We start from the raw sequence: 18,856 nt of genomic DNA, 5'->3' as shown, positions 1-18,856 counted from the left end.
ATAAATTAGGAACTTTATCATAAGTATGTGTGTATAGGAAAAAATATAGCGTATGTAGGGCTTGGTAGTATCCGTGGTTTCAGGCATCTGCTGGGGGGACTTGGCATGTAGCCTCCCGAAGGATAAGGGGAACTTCTGAGCTATCCCTCCCTCCATGGTGGTGATAACTAAAATCCCTTGTTAGATTTTCCAAGCCTCCCCTAGAGGGCAGTGCCGCTGCCCTTGAGAACCACTGGTCTAAATAATGTTGGACTTCAATGCACAGTGTTGGAGCGGGAGGATCTGCCATGGGCCCTCAAAGAACCTTCTTTATATGTCACTACCATTTGCTATGAAACGCTAAGCACTCTGAAACACGGCCTAAAACTTAGGCTTCCTTCCCTCTGGGCTATTCAACAGATTTAAGAAAGGTGAGACAAATACCCATCAGTGTATCAGCTTTATTGACAGGGCTTTCTGGAACAGTCTGGATCGAGTATTGCCAGCTTTCAGCTGAGAAGAAGATGGAGGGGCTCTGGGTGCATGGGGCAGGGGGGTGGGCTTGAGTTTCCCACCCATGAATGGAAGAGCAGGTGCCAAGAAGTTGCCTTGGAGTGGAGGGGTGTGGACAGGTCAGGGGCCAGAGGCAGACCCTAACACCAGCAGGGCCCTTGACATGGCAGCCCCAGCACCTGGAAGCTGTGGTCCAGTCGTTGTGAGGTGCTTGCTAGTTCAACTGGCTGCCTCTTGGAGAGTGGGGAGAATGCGGGAAAGCTCGGTAGAGGCTCCCTTCCTGCACCTGATGGGGAGGACTGGACATGCTGGTAGAAGCTCTTCCTGGATGAGCCACCACCTGCCCAGGGTGGGGGGCGGGGTGAGGAGAGAGGGCATCATCCCCCCATCCACATCCTCTATCTCACTGAATCCTTTAAGCCACATAAGAATGCTTTGATGAACCTGCACTTTATAAATGAGAAAACTGTGGCACAGAGAGGTTGAACAACAGTCCCAGGGTCTCACAGTGGATAAGTGACAGAGCTTACCTTTGAGCTCAGATCTCTGTCTCTAGGGCCATATTCTTTGTTCTCGGTCAGAAGTCTCCATCAAATGCCATAAGTGTTAGTCCTGGTTTCTTCTGAAGAAGTCATCTAGCCACCACAGCCCCGGCCCTGAGGTCAGCTCACCAAGTGGCCTGTGGTGGTCTCGGCTCTTGACTTCTGTCTGTCTCTCCAACAAACATTTCTGGAGCATCTCCTGTGTTTTAGCTGCTTGCCACTTCCAGGTGTTGGGGTGACGAGAAGGGCCAATATACTTTCCAATCTGGACCAGAGACCCATTCACAAAAGAACATTTGAAGGACAGTTGGTACCTACTTGGGAGGCCCAAGACTGTGTATCAACATTTCTGCCTTGTGTCCTTCCTGTGGGGCAGTTGAAAGGTTAAAGAATGCCCCACTTCACTACCTGTTTCGTGTTGACACAGAGGCTTAACACTTGTTATCCCCCTGGACGCTCCAGCCCCATGGAAGCTGCGGGTTTTGCTAAAGGCAGCCACAGCAAGGGCAGTGAACCTCTCCAGCTCTCCCCAGGGCAGCGGGGGACTAGGAAGAGAGCCTGGTTTGTGGCTGTTGGTGACATGTAAAGTTACAGGGGGTAGGGGGTTCTGCTTGCCCTGGAGCTAGAAGGAGGCCACCAATAGGCAGGCTATAGAATTTGGCTGCTTTGTGGCTGGGGAAGAGAAGCTCACTGAATTTTTCATTTGCCAGATCATATAAACTCTGAATTTTCTGATGCTAGACCTGATTCGGTTTGTGTTTCTCTCTCTGTGGTTTAATCTTGGTAAGGACCACTTACCTATTGGCCCAGGAGGAGCAGCAACTTGGACCTGGGGAGGAACTGTTCCTTTTATTACCCTTGACCCTCCAGGAGAGAAGGCAGTCTAGTTCATTAAAGTGCAGGACAAACTGATTAATCTCAGACACGTATTTGCAGCACCACCGGGCACAGTAATAGCTCTGCCAGGCCTTTCCAGTAAGCAGACTGCTTTCATCTCATCTGTTATTTTGTCCAAGCATCCTTGGGCTTGGTGGATAGAATTAGCTCTATTTCACAGGGAAGAAAACTAAGGCTCCAAAATGCAGTAGCTTGTGCCAGTCCCACTGAGGGAGAACTGGGTCAAGAATCTGGGTCTGCACATTCCCGGGGACAAGACTTTCTGCTGCCCAGGAGGGACAGAGGACTCTCCTGGCCTGCTCTCCTAAGATCTGCATTTTCCAGCCCTGGGAGGGACACTTAGGAGCTCTTTCTAAATGTCCCAAGAGCCATGTTGATCAGTGTCCCACCTTCATTACCATTGAACCCTAGAGGCTGAAAGTAAATGTAGTAAGGAGTGTAGGCTATGTTCATTCCCGCATTTGTTCCCAGGACGAGCATTACGGAGGGCAGGTTTCAGGCAAGCTCTTTACTGCTTCTTTGGAGGTTACCCAGTGGTGTCAGGACAAATCTGCCTCTTTTCTGCCTTGAGTTTTGGAAAAGGGGTAGGAATGAGGTCCCCACAAGCACTAAGTAGGAAGGTTGGGAGGGAAACGGCCCTTGTTGAATGAAGCGGGGTGGGGGTGTGCTGTTGGCTTCTGACCCTGAGATTTTATGGTTCCGCTCCAGGCTCTCCTTCCTTTGAACTTGCGGGGGCATACACACACGCGTGCACAAGCATGCACACCCACACACTCACACCCTTGACACTCACTGTCTTTAGTTTAGCTATGCTGCCACCAGGTGGTAGCTCCCGGTCTTTATTACCAGACCTTCAAGTTCACTCCCAGTTCTCTGGAGAATTTTTTGTTCAAGACAGATTTAAACCATCAGCTTCCTAACTTTACTATATAAGAAATAAATCTCCTTATTAGGGGTAAGCGTATGCAGATGCTAAATAGAAATGAAGGCTGAAAAATAAAATAAAAATCTTAAAAAAAAAAAAAAAAGAAATGAAGGCTGACCCCAACCCAGTGGTGCACAGGGAGGCTGAAGGCACTGGCTGAGTTCTGATGCTTCTCTTCCTCCCGGTGTGCGAGAACTGTGTCGGGGTTGTAGGCGCTTGGTGAAGGCACGTGGGACTGACTGTGTTAAAAGCTAATAAGATAAAATCCCCACCACCAGCAGTGACCCTGCTCCCCTCTGGACCTGGAGAGCCATGGGTCACGCTCTCCCGGGGGCACGGCAAGCAGATGGCTTCGCACTCTGGTTCTGGACGTGCTTCTCTGGTTACCAGCTCCCACCTCAGTTAGGAAGCCTGCATCGTCCACAGTGATGTGCGAGAGTGCTGGAAAACAGAAAGTCCTCTTGGGTTCTTTGGGGTGGAGTGGTTTTGCTGACATTCCAGCGCAAAGACTTTCCTGAAAGGTGGTGGCGAGACACCTAGTAGACGGCCTGAGCGCGGGACGTCTCGGTCGGGAGCCGCTCCCCCAGGCTGTCCTCTCCTTCCCGGTCTCCTCTCATCTGTTCGTGCTGTTCCCGCTGCCTGGATTGCAGCCCGGACACCTCCCTGTCCATATTCATGTGTTTGTTCCTCCCTAATTTGTCCCTTCGCACAGTCATTCATTCAGCAGTAATTCTTAAACCTCTCGTGTGTTTCAGCCACTGTGCGGGGTGACGGGGGGTCAGTAAACAAACCGGCATGATCCCTGCCTCCCAGAGCTGTCCTTCTAGCGGAGAGCTGGGCATGAAACAAAAACACCGTGACACTAAATCTAGAACTGCAAACCCCGACGGTGGCCCAAGGGGGCAGCTACGGACGTGGAGAGTGAGGGGAGGAGGGTGTGTGACTTAGCAAGTCGTGGTGCCCCGCCCCCCCCCCCCCGCATCCCCCCGGCACCCCCACCGCGAACTCCAGTCGTGGGTGGATTCCTGCCCAGCGGAGGGTCTGTGGGCTGGCCCGGAGTACTGTACGGAGGCACTCGTCTGTGTAAGACATCCTCCTGACTTGTTTCTCCTAGCCTGTTCGTCCCCAGCTCCTCCTGCGTCGTGACCCAAGCCTCCTTAGCCCATCATTTCAGATTGCTCTTTCCCTTCTCTCTGTGTCTGTCTCCATCTCTGTCTCTCTCTCCCCGGTGTGTGTGACCGCCGCTCCCTCTCCCTGTCTCTCTCCCTCCCTGTCTCTCTCCCTCCCATCACTTCTCCGTCAGGGTGCGGGGAAGTTGGACGGCCTTGTCGATGTCGCCCACGAAAGCACGTTATCCCCCCTGCGTGCAGGTGGAACCAGCCAGGTTTCAGCTCATCGTCGAATGCTTTCCCAGCCTGCTTCTTGACCTAAGGCTCTTTTTGGCTATAAAAATACTGGGTGAAAAGATAATTCTCTTGGCCTGCCTTCAGGGTTTGAGAGCCTTTCCAGGAGAATGGCCTTTCGGCATCTGACATTTTACTATAGTAGATACTGATTGGGTTTTATATTAAATTAACAACACAAAATCTGGATGAGTTTCCACTGCAGCTAAATGATCTAGATTTATGTCCCCTGAGGAGTATTGTATGGGCTTCTTTGAAAATTCATTATTGCTCTCGACGCATTCCTTAATTAAGCGCCTGCCTAAGATTTCTCTCATCTGTTCAAGCTCCTTTCTTCCCAGGCATGGGTTCTTTCTGACTGCCATCACTCCTTTCTGATTGTGCCAAATGAGGTACAGCGTAACAATGCCGCTGGCTCTTCCCCGGGGACTTTGGCCCCTTCGTCTCCTTGTTATAGGTGTATCTTTTTCTTTCTGTCTCTGCTGAAGTGAAAGAACTTTGTCCTTTCTCCTTAGACCAGCATGTTTCTGGCCTTTTTAGTTTATTTTTAACGGACAGGTGGTGATGGTTAAGTGCTTGGAATCGGAAGTACAAACCTCAAGCATCCAGAAATGGAGGATTCTTTTACAAAATGTCCTTTGTCTGGAACCACACTTGCAGGTCTTCCCCTGTGGAATTTTGGGTGTATCTCAGCCACTCTTGTGGCCCTCACTGTATGCCTGATTTGTATGTGCACACGGGGTTGTCACCTTTAGAGCTGGAGAGAGTCTTAGTACTCACGAACTCCCAACAACTGGACACTTTCTTTATTATTACAAAGGTAGTGTCTATTATTATTAGGACTTACTCCCTAATACAGATATGGCAAATAGTGCCTGAAAAATAATTTCATGTGCCAGTGTCTGTTTGTTGGTATGGAGTGCCTGAGGGGCTGGGCTGAGGATCCTGAGACCAGAAAGAATGCCATGACTGCTGAGTGTTTGCCTTGAGTGCATGGAATAGGGACATGGAGGCCAATGTATGTATTTGCTGTTCTTGGTCTAACTCAAGGACACTTATGTTCAATCCAGTATCAAAAGAATCATTTTATTTAAAATATAAGCAGAACGAAAGTCATTTTTAGGTAACTTCATTTGAGGCAGTGTGCAATGCCTATGTCCGGCCAGGGCTGCTGAGTCCACATGTGGCCATGATGGACTTGCTTGAGGTGGCCCTAATCCCTGGGTTGTATTGCCCTTGGCAGCCTCATATGGGGAGGAAATTTGGGGCAGGAAATTTGTGCTGATCCTTGGTTCCATCTGTGGTAGGCAGAGTCAGAGCCCCTGAATCTATGAATGGGCTAGAAGACCTGGTGGAGGAGGAGGAAAGTTGCAGCTGGGATTAAGGTTGCTACTCAGCTGGCCTTGACATAAAGGGAATGTCCTGAATGATGGGAGGTGGGCTCATAGTAGTCACTGGGGTCCTTAGAAGTGAAAGAAGGAAGCAGCAAACAGACCACAGATGGTGCCATGAGAAGGACTCAATCCAGCTAAGTGTGCTGCCTGGCACTGCTGGCCTCAAGAGTAGAGGAAGAGAGCCTGGAGCTGAGGAGTAGAGAGAGGCAGCCTCTGGATGCTGGAAGGGGCAAGGAGGCAGGTCCTCCCCTAGAGCTCCTGGAAAAGATGGCAGTCTTCTCAAAACTTTGGTTTCAGCCCAGTGAGACCCATTTCAGATTTTCAAACTACAGAACTGTAAGGTAATAAATTTATGCTCTTCTCAGCCACTGTGTTTGTGGTGAATTTTTTACAGCAACAACAGAAAACTAGTACACTGGCTGCCTCAATATAATAATAGCATCCATTAATATTTAGTGCCTCACACTGTTGCTAAATATTTCATAAGCATTGTCTCCCTCAGCCCCTACATTTTTCCTGTGTGGTGGGTAGCAGCATTCTTTATCCCCACTTTACAGATGGACATATACAGCTATGTGATCTCAAGTATCTTGCCCAAGAACACAGAGCTAGTAAGAGTCAGAGCTGGGCCTTGAGCCCTGTTCTCTCGGATACCAGCGTCCATGCAGGTAACCACCATCTCTGACTGTGATGCCGACCTGCCTTGGTCACTCAGTCAATAGTGTCCTCACCTCTGTTGCTTGTCTGGCTTCAGTTGCTGCTTTCCTCTGACTTATGATTGTCTCCTGAGTGTGGATGATTCCCTTGGCTCCAGCCCTTGTCAGGGTCTTGACTGGGGATACCCAGGCTTTCTCCTGTGTCTGAAAACCACCCTCCTCCTCCTCCCTGCACCCTGCACCCGTCCTGCTCTTCCAGCCATGCCTCATGTCCTCTGGTTTAGCCTCTGGCTTTAAGATCAGCCTCTACTACCACCCTGGCAGCATAGGATGGAGCCAGAAGACATTGAAGAGCTACTAGAATTTCCATGTTCATTGCTGAGCCCACAAATAAAGAACATGATGGGCCTCAGGAAAGCAAAGGATAAATGGGCACGGGGCCTCCAGCTCAGGTCTGGACTGCATGGGCAGGGCCTTGGCAAAGGAGGATAGAGGCCTGCAGCTCTGTCCGTCTGGAACTTGGTATTCCAGAGCCAGGGTCCAGAAATGCCTGGCAAGCCTTGTGTGTGAGTCAGATTTCCACACATCAATCTATTGTAAAACACTGGCATTTGTTATCTTAAGATTTCCCCTATGCTCTAAGTATATTCAAATAGAAAAATGTTTTATGGGCGTAATAGGTGTAATTCTTCTCTAGGAAATGTAATACATGTGATATTTGAGAATATGTGTGGAAATTCAGATATTGGAGTTAACCCATAAGCATTTATTACTCTGATGGAGATTTGACTTCAAACAAAGTTACTGTGAAGAATAAATATAGGGGTGCCTGGGAGGCATAGTTGGTTAAGCATCCACCTCTTGGTTTTGACTCAGGTTGTGATCTCAGGGTTGTGAGACTGAGTCCTGCATCAGGCTCTGCATTCAGCAGGGAGTCTGCTTAAGACTCTTTTTCCCACTCCCTCTGTCCCTCCCCTGCAACATAAAGCAATAAATCTTTTAAAAAAAGAAAAAAGAAGAAGCATAAATTGAGCATAAACTGTTCTCTGCTTAGGACATTAGCCTGGGAATGGAATTTAATAATAAAGACAACAGTAATAATAGTAGTAGTAATAGCCGCTTGCCTTACTTAGCACTTTTCTCTAGGCTAGGCGCTGTGCTAAGCATTTGGCCGGCTTCTCACGTAATACTCATGGCAAACCTATGAGATACATACTACTCTTATCACCCTTTTACAGACAGGAAAAGAGAAGCTGAGAGGATTTAAAGAACTTGACCCAAGATAATCGTGGGCAAAGAGTTAATGTAACAGCTATCATTTCCCCTTCTGCTTGAGAATTTGACCTTCGGTTGACTTTCCAGCTCTGTTACCCTGGAAACGTGATAAGAGTCAAATGTCAACTATGTTTCTAGGCAACATTGCTTATGATAAAAATGACCCCTAATTGGTTAGTAAATTGCATCTGGAACTGGGAGGAGCTATGTGTGTACCATGAGGACCCGGAAGGGACGGCATACTTTGGGCTTCCCTGAGAGCAGTGACTCTGGCCTGCTCGTGGAGATCCTGGAAGGCTGCCTGGGGAGTGGCCATGAGTAATGTTGCTCCTGTGGGCTGGGAGGCTTTTCACCAGGGTGGCCCCTCCATCTGCCTGACCCAGATCTCCTCTCCTTGCCCATGAACTCCTGGACTGGCGACTGCCCTCGAGGAGGAATGCTGCCTGGCGCCGTCCTGCTGGCCTGCGTCCTGCGTCCTCCTGAGCAGATTGGTGCCACCATGGCCCCTGGTCATCTTGGGAGGCTGAACCAACAGATGGATCTAAGAAGTCTGCTTGGTGTCAGACTGGTGGGTGTCTTAGTCCTCTGTGCAGGAGTGGAAGAATCAAAATTGGAACCTTGAATTTTGACCCTAGTGTCCAAGCCTCTCCTCAACCTTCCAGCGTGGCTCAGGGAGAAGAAGTGACTCTACTAAGGTCACAGGACTTATATTTAGCAGGCCTAATTAAGGAGTGATTACAAAGGAAAAAAATCTGTCACGGGTGGCCTGTTTAGCTCCACCTGGGTCACAGTACCCAATGTGCATGGCTCACAGGTGTCACTGGAAGGTGACATAGTCCATAGGTGGACAGGAAAGGGTCAATGTAGGTCATCCCTGGGGGCCGTGCTTCTTTAGTTTTCCCATTGCATTTCCTCCTCTGCTTTTCAAATCTCCTCCCCTCCCCCCCTTTTTTTTAAAGAAACCCTTTTTATTTTTAACTATTTTTAGACTTGCAGAAATGCCAGTGTTCCTGTATCCCTTTCATCCAGGTTTTCCGGATACTAGCTCTTGCATAACCGCAGTGTAATTACTAAAGCCAGATCAGCGTTGGTGCAGTACCACCAACAGACCTCTAGGCCTTGTTCACCTCGCACTAGTTTTCCCTGCCCTGTAGGGGGGATGCTAGACGCTGATGGGATCTTAGATGCTGAGACTACAGAACATCTCACAACGCATGTGTTTATTTCTCCTTAGTCTCCTCCAATGTGTAAGTGTCCCTCAGTCATTCTTTGTCTTGAATGCTAATCATTTATTTTGTAGACTGCCCCTCGGTTTGGGTTGGTTACTGTTTTCTGTGAGTAGACTGAGGTTGTAAATTTTTGGAAGAATACCATAGAAACGGTGTTGTGTCCTCCTCAGTGCATTGTATCAAGGGATCCTGATGTTGATATGTTTTATTATTAGTACTCATTGTTTTTTCCTTTTTAATGCTTTCATCCATAAAACCCCCAGCATATTAGGATGGGGGTCATCATACTGGGGGCAGAAGCCTGTACCCTTGTGACATTAGCACACCAGGTCCAGCCAGGGCTGCTCATGCTGCAGCCAGTTTCTTCCACATTTTATTTTTCTAAGACTCTTTGTAGCTTCTTTAATTGTGCATCGACCTCTTGGATGTGGAAATCAGTTCTCAAATTGAACTTTGTTAGTAAAAATAGCTAGGCTGTTGGGTGACTATGTTACCATTGTCAAGGGGGAGTGGCTGGTTGTGAAACTTACACTCTGGTGTTGCCAGCCTGGGGGTTTGGTTATTGGTGATTGAAATTGTCTTGGTGCTCAACTGTGGGGTTTAAGAAACGAAACAGAGGATCATAGGGGAAGGAAGGGAAAAATAAAATAAGATAAAAACAAAGAAGGAGACAAACTATAAGAGACTCTTAACTATGGGGAAAAAACCTGAAGGTTGCTGGAGGGGAGGGTAACTGGGTGACAGGCATTAAGAAGGGCACGTGGTGTAGCACTGGATGTTGTATGCAACTGATGAATCACTGACCTCTATCTCTGAGACTAATAATACACTACATGTTAATTAATTGAATTTAGAGAAAAAAGAAAAAAAAGAAAGAAAAGAAATTGTCCTGGCGCTGCTCTGCCCAGGTTTTTAGAGATCCTGGAGTCTGAGGGGGCTGTGATTTCCTAGAGGGTGTAACACCAGGCCTGTGGAATTTCTCCCTCCCCTCATCTCTAGGGTGTCTGATCCAAGCAAGTCTTTACTTTGGGATGGATTCCTCTGTGTTTTATTGCTGTGTGAATGAGGAGTTTCAAAAGTAGGCTGGGTCAGGGTCAGGTGGCTAGGAGGGTGGGGTTTGGGGTAGGGGTGTTTAGAGGTAGAGTAACACAGTGTCTATGGCATACACCTTTCGTCCCACCTTTCTAACTCTATGGGGGAAATAAAACCACAGTTCAGTGAGTTGAACAGCAAATCTCAAATAAGTAGAATTTTCTGGTCTCGAATTTTTTTTTAAAGATTATTTATTTATTTATCTGACAGAGAGATAGAGAGCATACAAGTAGGCAGAGTGGCAGAGAAAGGAGGGGGAGAAGCAGGCTCTCCGCTGAGCAGGGAGCCCGATGCGGGGCTCAATCCCAGGACCCTGAGATCAAGACCTGAGCCGAAGGCAGACACTTAACTGAATGAGCCACCCAGGCCCCCCTTTTGAATTTTTTTTTTTAAAGATTTTATTTATTTATTTGACAGACAGAGATTACAAGTAGGCAGAGAGGCAGGCAGAGAGAGAGGAGGAAGCAGGCTCCCTGCTGAGCAGAGAGCCCGATGCAGGGCTCCATCCCAGGACTCTGAGATCATGACCTGACCTGAAGGCAGAGGCCCCAACCCACTGAGCCACCCAGACGCCCCTTGAATTTTTTTTTTTTAAAGATTTTTACTTATTTATTTGACAGAGAGCATGTGCAGGGGATGAGGAACAAGGGGAGAGGGAGAAGCAGTCTCCCCCGCTGAGCAGGGATCCTGATGTGGGGCTCAATCCAGGGATCCTGGGATCCATGAGCTGAGTCCAAGGCAGACACTTAACTGAGCCACCTGGGCGCCTTTGGCCTTGAATTTTTAAAGAATGAATTATGTGTCAGTTCTTATCACAAACTTAATTTTTAAAATTAAAACACCTCCAGGTATGTTTCAGAATCAGTTCCGTTACCCTGATGTCTCTGTGGCTTACGTTATAGAACTCAGCGGGGACAGGAGAGGTTCCTCACTCGGAACTGCAGAGCTTTGGACTAGAGAGTATCAAGGTCCGTTATAGCATGTGATGTCTCTGCCGTGTCAGGAAACAATAAACCAAAAAGGTAGAAAAAAGGAATTGGTTTTTCTTCTTCTTTTTTGGATAACATTTAAGGTAACATAAACATGACCCAAGCACTGTATTTCTTTATATTATTTTTTTCAGTAGATTAAAAAACTCAACTCTAAAAGGGTGAATGGTGAAAAATCCTTCTCCAGTCCTTGTCCCTCATCTTTTGAGTGCTAGGAAACCACTGATCTTAATTTTTTCCATCTACTTCTAGAGCTGCTTTTTGCATATATAAGCAAATACAAAAACAGAATCTTATTCTCCCCTTCTTGGAGGCAATAGTTACTATATTGATTTTCTAAAATGTTGTATTTGTTAAAGGTTCTGATTGATCAAGAGTATGCATTTTTTTCTTTCTTTTTTTATTGTCTCAGATTTTTAAAAAATTACATATCATAGCCCCCGCCATGAGCCCCCTCTGGAGTCTAATTGTCTTCCTTCCCTCTCCAGAGGTAACCATTACCATGTATTCAATGTTTATCCTTCCCAGCATGTAATGTTTTATAGGCCTTAAAACTTTATATAAACCATATCATACCAAAAACACCAGTCTGCAGATTTTTCATTCAATTTTATGGTTTTTTTATGGTCATATAATTTATATTTTGATTATCACAGGAGTATGGAACTAAGAGCTGTGCTATGTAATAATGTAATGTCTGGTCCCTAGAAAGTTTAAAATCTGTCCTTTTTTATAATTAAAAAAATCAGTTAATCTGATAATTGACAGGTGAGTCACAATTTATTTTTGTAATAACCTGAAATTATTTTTGCTTTGAAAATCTGATTGTATATATTTGATCATAATTATCTGGATCTTTAAAAAGAAAGTGTTAATAAAGTTTTTCTCATTTATGAAAGCCCCAAAAGCCACCATAGATAATTTGGAAGACAAAGGCATGTATAAAATAGAAAATAAAATGTCCATAACATATGCTACTTCAGAAATAACCATTATATGCATTTTGGCATATTCCTCTCTAGTCTTTTTTTCTAGGAATATACAAATATTTTGTTTCGGGATACCTTGGTGGCTCAGTCAGTTGAGCATCTGCCTTTGGCTCAGGTCATGGTCCTGGGGTCCTGGAATCGAGTCCCACATCAGGTTCCCTGCTCTGTGGGGAGCCTGCTTTTCCCTCTGCCTCTGCCTCTGCCTCTCTCTCTCTCTGTCATAAAAAAAAAAAATCTAAAAAAAAAATATTTTGTTTCAAAACAAGGATTATGTCATATGACATTTATCATCCTTACATTACTTCATGACCAGGACCTCTTCTCAGTGACTGTTCTTGGGAAATGTGACATAAATAGTTGCTTTGAAGTCTTCATACAAATCCACCAGATTTTATTTAGCTGGTCCCCAAAGATCAAAGTGGTAAGGAAATGGCATATCTGTGTATATTGATTAAATTCAAATCATTTTTTCTCAAAGTATACTATTCAACTTCAGTCTGCATATTTTGCCTAAGCAAATAAGTCCTCATTATGTGATATGACTCAGTGATATGACTCAGTGAAAGTGCAATTTTTGACAATATCAAAGCTCTACTTTTTTTTTTTTTAAGATTTTATTTATTTGACAGAGATCACAAGTAGAGAGAGAGAGAGAGGAGGAAGCAGGCTCCCTGCCTAGCAGAGAGCCCGATGTGGGACTCGATCCCAGGACCCTGAGATCATGACCTGAGCTGAAGGCAGAGGCTTTTAACCCAGTGAGCCACCCAGGCAGCCCACAAAGCTCTACTTTTAATATAAGGCTGAAATTTTGCTCCCAAAAAGCATACTTCAGATACTTCAGAGTCATAACGTAATAGGGCACTATTGGTTACTTGGGTTACAGTAGAAAGCTACTGTGAGACCTGCATGGTTTTCATACATAGTTTTGGTCTTTGTGGGTTCTTGTTTAATAATGAAAACCAAAGATCAGTGTGCTTCCTCCTTATAAATAATCATGTCCGTGGGTGACCTAGAAATAGAGTTCTTTTGCTATGCTGTTGAGATGGCACTACGGTGCTAGGAGTGGCTCCAACATCTTCTTTTTAATTGTTGTATACAGTTCCATTGTTTGAGTAAACCAGTTTATCTGTTGTTACTTCTGCTTCCCATTGGTGTGTGATTGTTATAAACAACGCTATATTATCCATTTAAAAATTAAGCCCATTGTTTCAAATGAGGACAAGCATAATATCTATACCTTTTGAGTCCTGTGGTCTAGAAAAGGGCCTGACAGTTGTGAATGTTGCTCTCCTCTATACCTCACACTCACAGGGGGTTCTTACTAAGCAGATAGATCATTGGACAGATGGGTGGACTCATGCATACGTGGGTGGGAAGATGGATGGATTCATAAATTCTTGGGTCTCTTGGTTCACGATCTCTTGATTCATCGAATCTTGTACATCCATCTGTAAAATCTCCTTGCCTATGTGAAAGAACAACATCTAAACTCTTAGTTTCCTTTTCTTATAGATGTTGAAATGCTTCAAGCTGGTACATCTAATCCAATCCCTAGAGATGGTTTCTCTCGGACCACTAAGGACTCTATGATCCGCAAGTTTTTAGAAGGTAATTCACAACTGTGAGCAGGGAAGCAAAAAGAGGGAAAGAGAAGCAAACGTAAGAACATTGGCTGGTTCCATGTGACGGTTGCTCCATTTGTGTGGGCTGCCACGTACCTGGCATATGGCATGATTGAAGGCACTCCATTCCCGTGAGCTGCCCATCAGCCTGTCACAGTAGGCCAGGAAGGAGTTCATACCACTGGAGCCACTCATTTGGGTAATAAGCTGCATCCAACAAGACCTATTTTAAAATGCATGTGCTTATTTTTATTTGACTAAAGTTTATTGAGTACTAACTATGAGCTACTCACTGCTCTGGATATTGGGCCAGAGGACACAGAGAAGAATGAAATGTGATCAAGTGCCCTCGGGAGACAACTTTCTGGAGAAGGTGGAGAACATAAGGGAGTGTACGCAAACATTGTTAAGTTGAGCCTGTCTTGCGTCATGTTTAAGAACATGAACTCTGATCCGTATTTAGTTCCCCCTTCAGCTGGTTGGAAAACCTTGGATAAGCTTTCAACTCCTCTGGGCCTCAGTGTCCTCAGGTGAATGTTGTGAGAATTAAATGATGTATTGTCTAGTGGGCCTCAGAGCAGGCCTGGGCATAGAGCAAGCAACAAAGGTTTATGATTATTGTTGTTGTCATTATTATTATCATTGAAGGTCAGAGAGGGAAGGTGTTCAGTTGTGTGGCTGATTTCTTAACTCTGTCCAATCATTTACAGTTAATGGGAGTGGGGTCTGTTAATGAAGTAGGCATAGAAAGCAGGATGCTAAGAGGATGGGATTCAGGATGGGAGAAGCAGTTTTGACAGTGAAGAGGAAAGAACAGTTCTGAGTAGTGGTAGGTAAACCATAGCCTGGCTAGCCTGTTTTTGTAAAAAAAAGTTTTATTGAAACACTTTATATCCATTCACTTACTATTGTCTATGGCTGTTCTCATGCTATAAAAGCAGAAGAGGACAGGCACCTTGGGAATCACTGTCACTAGTAGGGTAGCCACCCGCTCCCCCAGGATGCCTCATTTTGTTAACATCAGACAAGCCTCTCCAGAATTTCTTCATGCCCTTGTACAAGATGTTCAAAGATGAACAGGTGGGAACTTCTCCACTAGTTGGAAACTTTCTCGAAGGGAGAGCATTAGAACTCAGAGCCCCTGGATGAGTTGGGACCCCCTGGTCAATGAGTCTTCTGGATCCAGGACACAGGGAAGCCAAGAGTGGTCTCCCCACAGCTCAGAAAAGAGGCAACTAAAAAGCTTCTGATAAATCACTGAATTGGAAATCCCGTAGGAAGAAGGCCCAAGCTTTATGCATTTCTGTATCTCAAACAGGCACTTAATAAAGATCTGTTGACAGCAGCGTGGTGCTGGGGAGAAGAAGGAAATGAGAGGAGAATCCCTACTATGTGTAGGCACTGAGCTGGGTGCTTTTCCTCTACTGTCTCGTTTTGACCTCACAGTACATTGTGAATAGGTCTCAGAGGGAAATCAGGCTCAGAGAGGGTATATGAGGTACCCGAGGTCATACAGCTCACGTGGATGAGGGGCGATGGCATATGGTCGGGTCTGCCGAGATTCTCAAACCCACTGTAAGTGGGTCCCAGCACAGAGTATTGCAGCCCGTCACCAGGAAGGGGGCAGCAAAAGCCTTATGGCTGTGGGACCCCAGGGACAGAGGGGGAGAGGCAAGCTTCTTTCTGATTGGTGGATGGCAGAGCTAGGGGCAAAGGTTGCAAAAAAACCCATAGAGCATGGAGGTTGAGACAGGTTCTGGAGCCAGCTTTCCTGGATGCCAATCAGCTTTACGTAACTATGGGCATATTATTTAAATCCCCAAGGGCCCAGCTTCTTCATTTGTGAAACGAGAGCGATTGTAGTTCTTCCACAGTATCGTTAACACCGTCTAAGGAGATAATGTGGGTAATATACTTGGAACAGCACTGGGCACAGAGGAAGTCCATGGCAAGGATTTGTTGTGGTCATTTTGTTGCTGGAGGCTTTGGTGGGGAGGACTCCTGGCTGCCCTCATGCTGCTGCCCAGGCACCAGGGGGTGGTTCCAAGGGTCCTTTGGCTTTGGGGCCTATGCTCCCTTTTCTATAGTCCCAGTGGGATGAATAACTGAATGCCAGCAGTAAAATTAAGATGATAGAGCCTAGTGCTCACTCCCTTTCACTGCATTGATGGTGACATCAGTGTTTTCTCAGTTGCTTCGCGTGGGGTTCTCAGTAGCTCGTACAGGAGACGGTACAGGGGAAGATCTTTGCTGAAGGGCAGTACTGGGCAAATAAGTTATGGTCACTCACTCTGTTCTTATGACTGTCAACCACCCAGTTTGTTTGGTCACTGCTTTCAGGCACTTTTCTCTGTGTTTCCAGGTAACAGCATGGGAATGGCCGGTTTGGAGCGGGAGCTGCACCATGGAGGTCCGGAAGAAGATGTGTATCACACGGTGGATGACGATGAGGCCTTTACTGTGGACCTGGCCAACAGACCCCCCGTGCCAGTGCCCAGGCCTGAGGCCGGTGCCCCTGGTACTCACCACCCGCCTGACAATGAGCCGTACATTTCTAAAGGCAAGTGTGGCAGGGAGTGATGGTCAGCAGTCTCTTTGGGGCTTCTTGACAAGAATTCCCCTTATCCTCTTAGCTTCTGAACCACTGTGCTGAGACTCTGCCCATCTGAATGGTCTCTAACCAGCCCCAGGAGATGGGGTTAGAGCTCAGGGCAGATTCTGGAGCTGGCCCACAGGCCATGGTCAGGGTCAATTCTGGCTTTCCCAGACGTATTCACGTGCCATATGAAGACAGACCTCTACTCCAGATGGCAAGAACGCTGGTATATTTTTATCTCCTGAAACTATTACTATCATTAATTTTTAATAGTTGACATTTATTGAAATCTACCAAGAGTACTCCATCTGGAACATGTCATTTCATCTTTACAATAATGTATTAGGTAAAGGCTGTTATCATCTCCATTGTACAGTTGAGGAAGATGGAGACCTACCGGGGCGGCTATTACCATGTAGCAGAGTCAGGATTTGAACTCAGGACATGAGATTCCACAGCCCTGGCTTTCAGCCACTATGCTAGGCTGTCTACCTACATACACTAATACAAACTGGTGAGAGCCAGGTTTGACTTCTTCACAGTGGTCCCCGGGATGTCAGTTAGATGCTGACGCATTGTCAGTTTCGTTCTCTTTTAAGACTCAATTGTGTTGAGAGGATTACAGATACTGTAAGAGCTAGGAATTGCCAGATCTGTGCACCTGACCTCCATTCCCTTGTTAATAGCATTAAGAAGTTGTGGGAGGTGTGACAAAAGGAGATCACAAATTGGGAAATAACCCTCAACCAGAGCCCCAGGTACAGGGTGACCAGCTACATGTGAAATTCAGACAAACAGCAAATAATTTCTATCTCAAATATTGCATTTTTTTTTTTTCAGTTTTGATTTTAAGTCGTTAACCCTGGCAGATCCTAAGCTGGGTAGGACTAGAGCTCAGGGACATGATGGACAGTCAGGTGCTACCCATGCTTGTGGTTTGCTGTTCCCCTGGTAACAGCTTCTTTGGCATGTGTAGCAGACACTCTTGGTGCTCTCCCCACATCCCACAGCTCTGTATATTTCTGTGCCCATTGGCTGCTCCCTGCTGGTCAGAACCCGTGTCTCTTAGTCTGACCGCTTTCTCGGGCAGCCAGAGCTGCCTCTGCCCTTTTGCAAGGCAGGCTAGAAGGGTTGGGGGATTAACACCTCTGAGCCCCAGCAGCCAGTGACGGATGGACTGGTGGCTGAATACCCCAACATCCCTTCCCTTCTGCTGGAAGAACTCTGAGGTGCGTGTTCTACATTGCTTTCCGAGCTCCCCAGCTTGCCCACCCCGGTAACTTACTGGCTACAGACCCTGTATGGCTTTATCCACTTCCCCGTCTCACTTCCCTCACTTCCTATGTTGACTCTTTGCCCCTGGATCCTTGTCCCCAGGGCTGCTTCTAAGTGAATATATATTGATAATACCTAAGCGGCAGGTGGGGAGAGGAGAAAGTGTTCATGTTATGGCTCACTGTGGGGACAGGGCCATGGGTGATTCCCAAAGATCCCTAAAGGACTTGCTAGGCAACTGGGGAAGCAGAGGAAAGAGAGGCAGGAGATGACAAAAAGGACAGTGGTCTGGAGGCCAGAACCCCAGGGTTTGTGTCCCGGCCTGGGTCATGAGGTTAGTCATTTCACTCTCTTTATCTTTCCTTTCCTCATCTGTAAAATGGGTCTCATAATGATACACGTAAACATCAATGCATATATCATAATAATCCCTAAAACACTCTGCAGAGCCTAACTATGAGGGTCAGATGGGACAACACATTTATAAACTGTAGAGTACCCTGCAGATTTCAGTCGTGTTAACTAGCAGGCCAAAGGACCCCTGTGCCCTTGGCATCCATCTCAAGGTTTCGCTAACGCTGAGTGCTTCCTCATGACCGCCACTGTTCTAAGCCCTTTCCACATATTAGCTCATGTAATCATCACAACAACCTAGAGAGGAAGGTACTATTGTCATCATCATTTGATAGATAAGAAAACAAGGCAGAGCCAGTCCAAGCCTCTTGTCCATGATCACATGGCTCCTACGTGGCCAAGGCAGGGTTTGAATCCAGGGAGCCTTCATCCCTGTGCGTTCCTACCACCAAGGGAGCGTTTGTCCCTTCTCCATTTTCCCCATTAGCAGTGATGGGACTGTTGCTCATGACTGACTCCATCTAAGTCCGTCTGGAGCTGTGCACACATGGTGTCTGCTCCATTGCTCCCAGTTCTGTCTTACGGCCCCTGGTGACATGTTGAGTGGCACTTCCTTTTATTCTCCAGTTTCAAGGTGCTCCAGGCCCAGCCCACGTTCTTGTCCACGTTACCCTTTTCTAGAATGATCCATCATACCCTCTGGCTGGCTTTGTCTTTCTGGCGTCGAGACCCTGTCTGTTTGGGATGCCTTCGTTCCATAATCCCTCTAGTTTTGGCACCTTTGCTGCCTCCTACGGGAGGTGTGTTTTACAGAACTGCATACGGTGGCCCAAAATGTGAGCCACCATTTCCTTTTTGCATTAAGATTTTGGTCTTTTTTTCCAGTAAATATCTAAAATATTATGAAGCCCCTTAGAAAGAAATCTGATTTGGCTTTTACCTAGAATATTCTTTTTCTCATAGTTTTTGCAGAAAAAAGTCAAGAGCGGCCTGGGAATTTTTACGTTTCCTCAGAGAGCATCCGGAAAGGTAAGTCCCACGTGCTCAGCTTCCTTTCGTATGACCTGAACTTCCGGACTGCGGGAGCATTCGTGTTTCAATGATTCGCAGGTGTAACGACTCCTCA

The 18,856-nt window shown here is 46.4% G+C and overlaps 1 protein-coding gene across 2 annotated transcripts in view; it reads left to right on the top strand.

The window, feature by feature from the left end:
* Nucleotides 1-18,856, top strand: part of LOC111144693 (phosphoinositide-3-kinase adaptor protein 1) — a 119,326-nt gene that overhangs the window by 69,250 nt on the left and 31,220 nt on the right. Inside the window, exons 9-11 of one of the 2 annotated variants that reach the window (XM_022499113.1) lie at nt 13,396-13,491; nt 15,868-16,065; nt 18,694-18,759. In XM_022499113.1, coding sequence (XP_022354821.1) covers nt 13,396-13,491; nt 15,868-16,065; nt 18,694-18,759 — 360 coding nt within the window. The remainder of the gene's footprint in view (nt 1-13,395; nt 13,492-15,867; nt 16,066-18,693; nt 18,760-18,856) is intronic. The other variant, XM_022499114.1, reaches the window with a different exon arrangement.

This window comes from Enhydra lutris, unplaced genomic scaffold (genome assembly GCF_002288905.1).
Source record: "Enhydra lutris kenyoni isolate GAN:26980312 unplaced genomic scaffold, ASM228890v2 scaffoldscaffold12, whole genome shotgun sequence".
In the NCBI taxonomy this organism is placed as follows: Eukaryota; Metazoa; Chordata; class Mammalia; order Carnivora; family Mustelidae; genus Enhydra; species Enhydra lutris.
The sequence above is the reverse complement of the archived record's forward strand: the minus strand, read 5'-3'. Positions and strand labels throughout refer to the sequence as shown.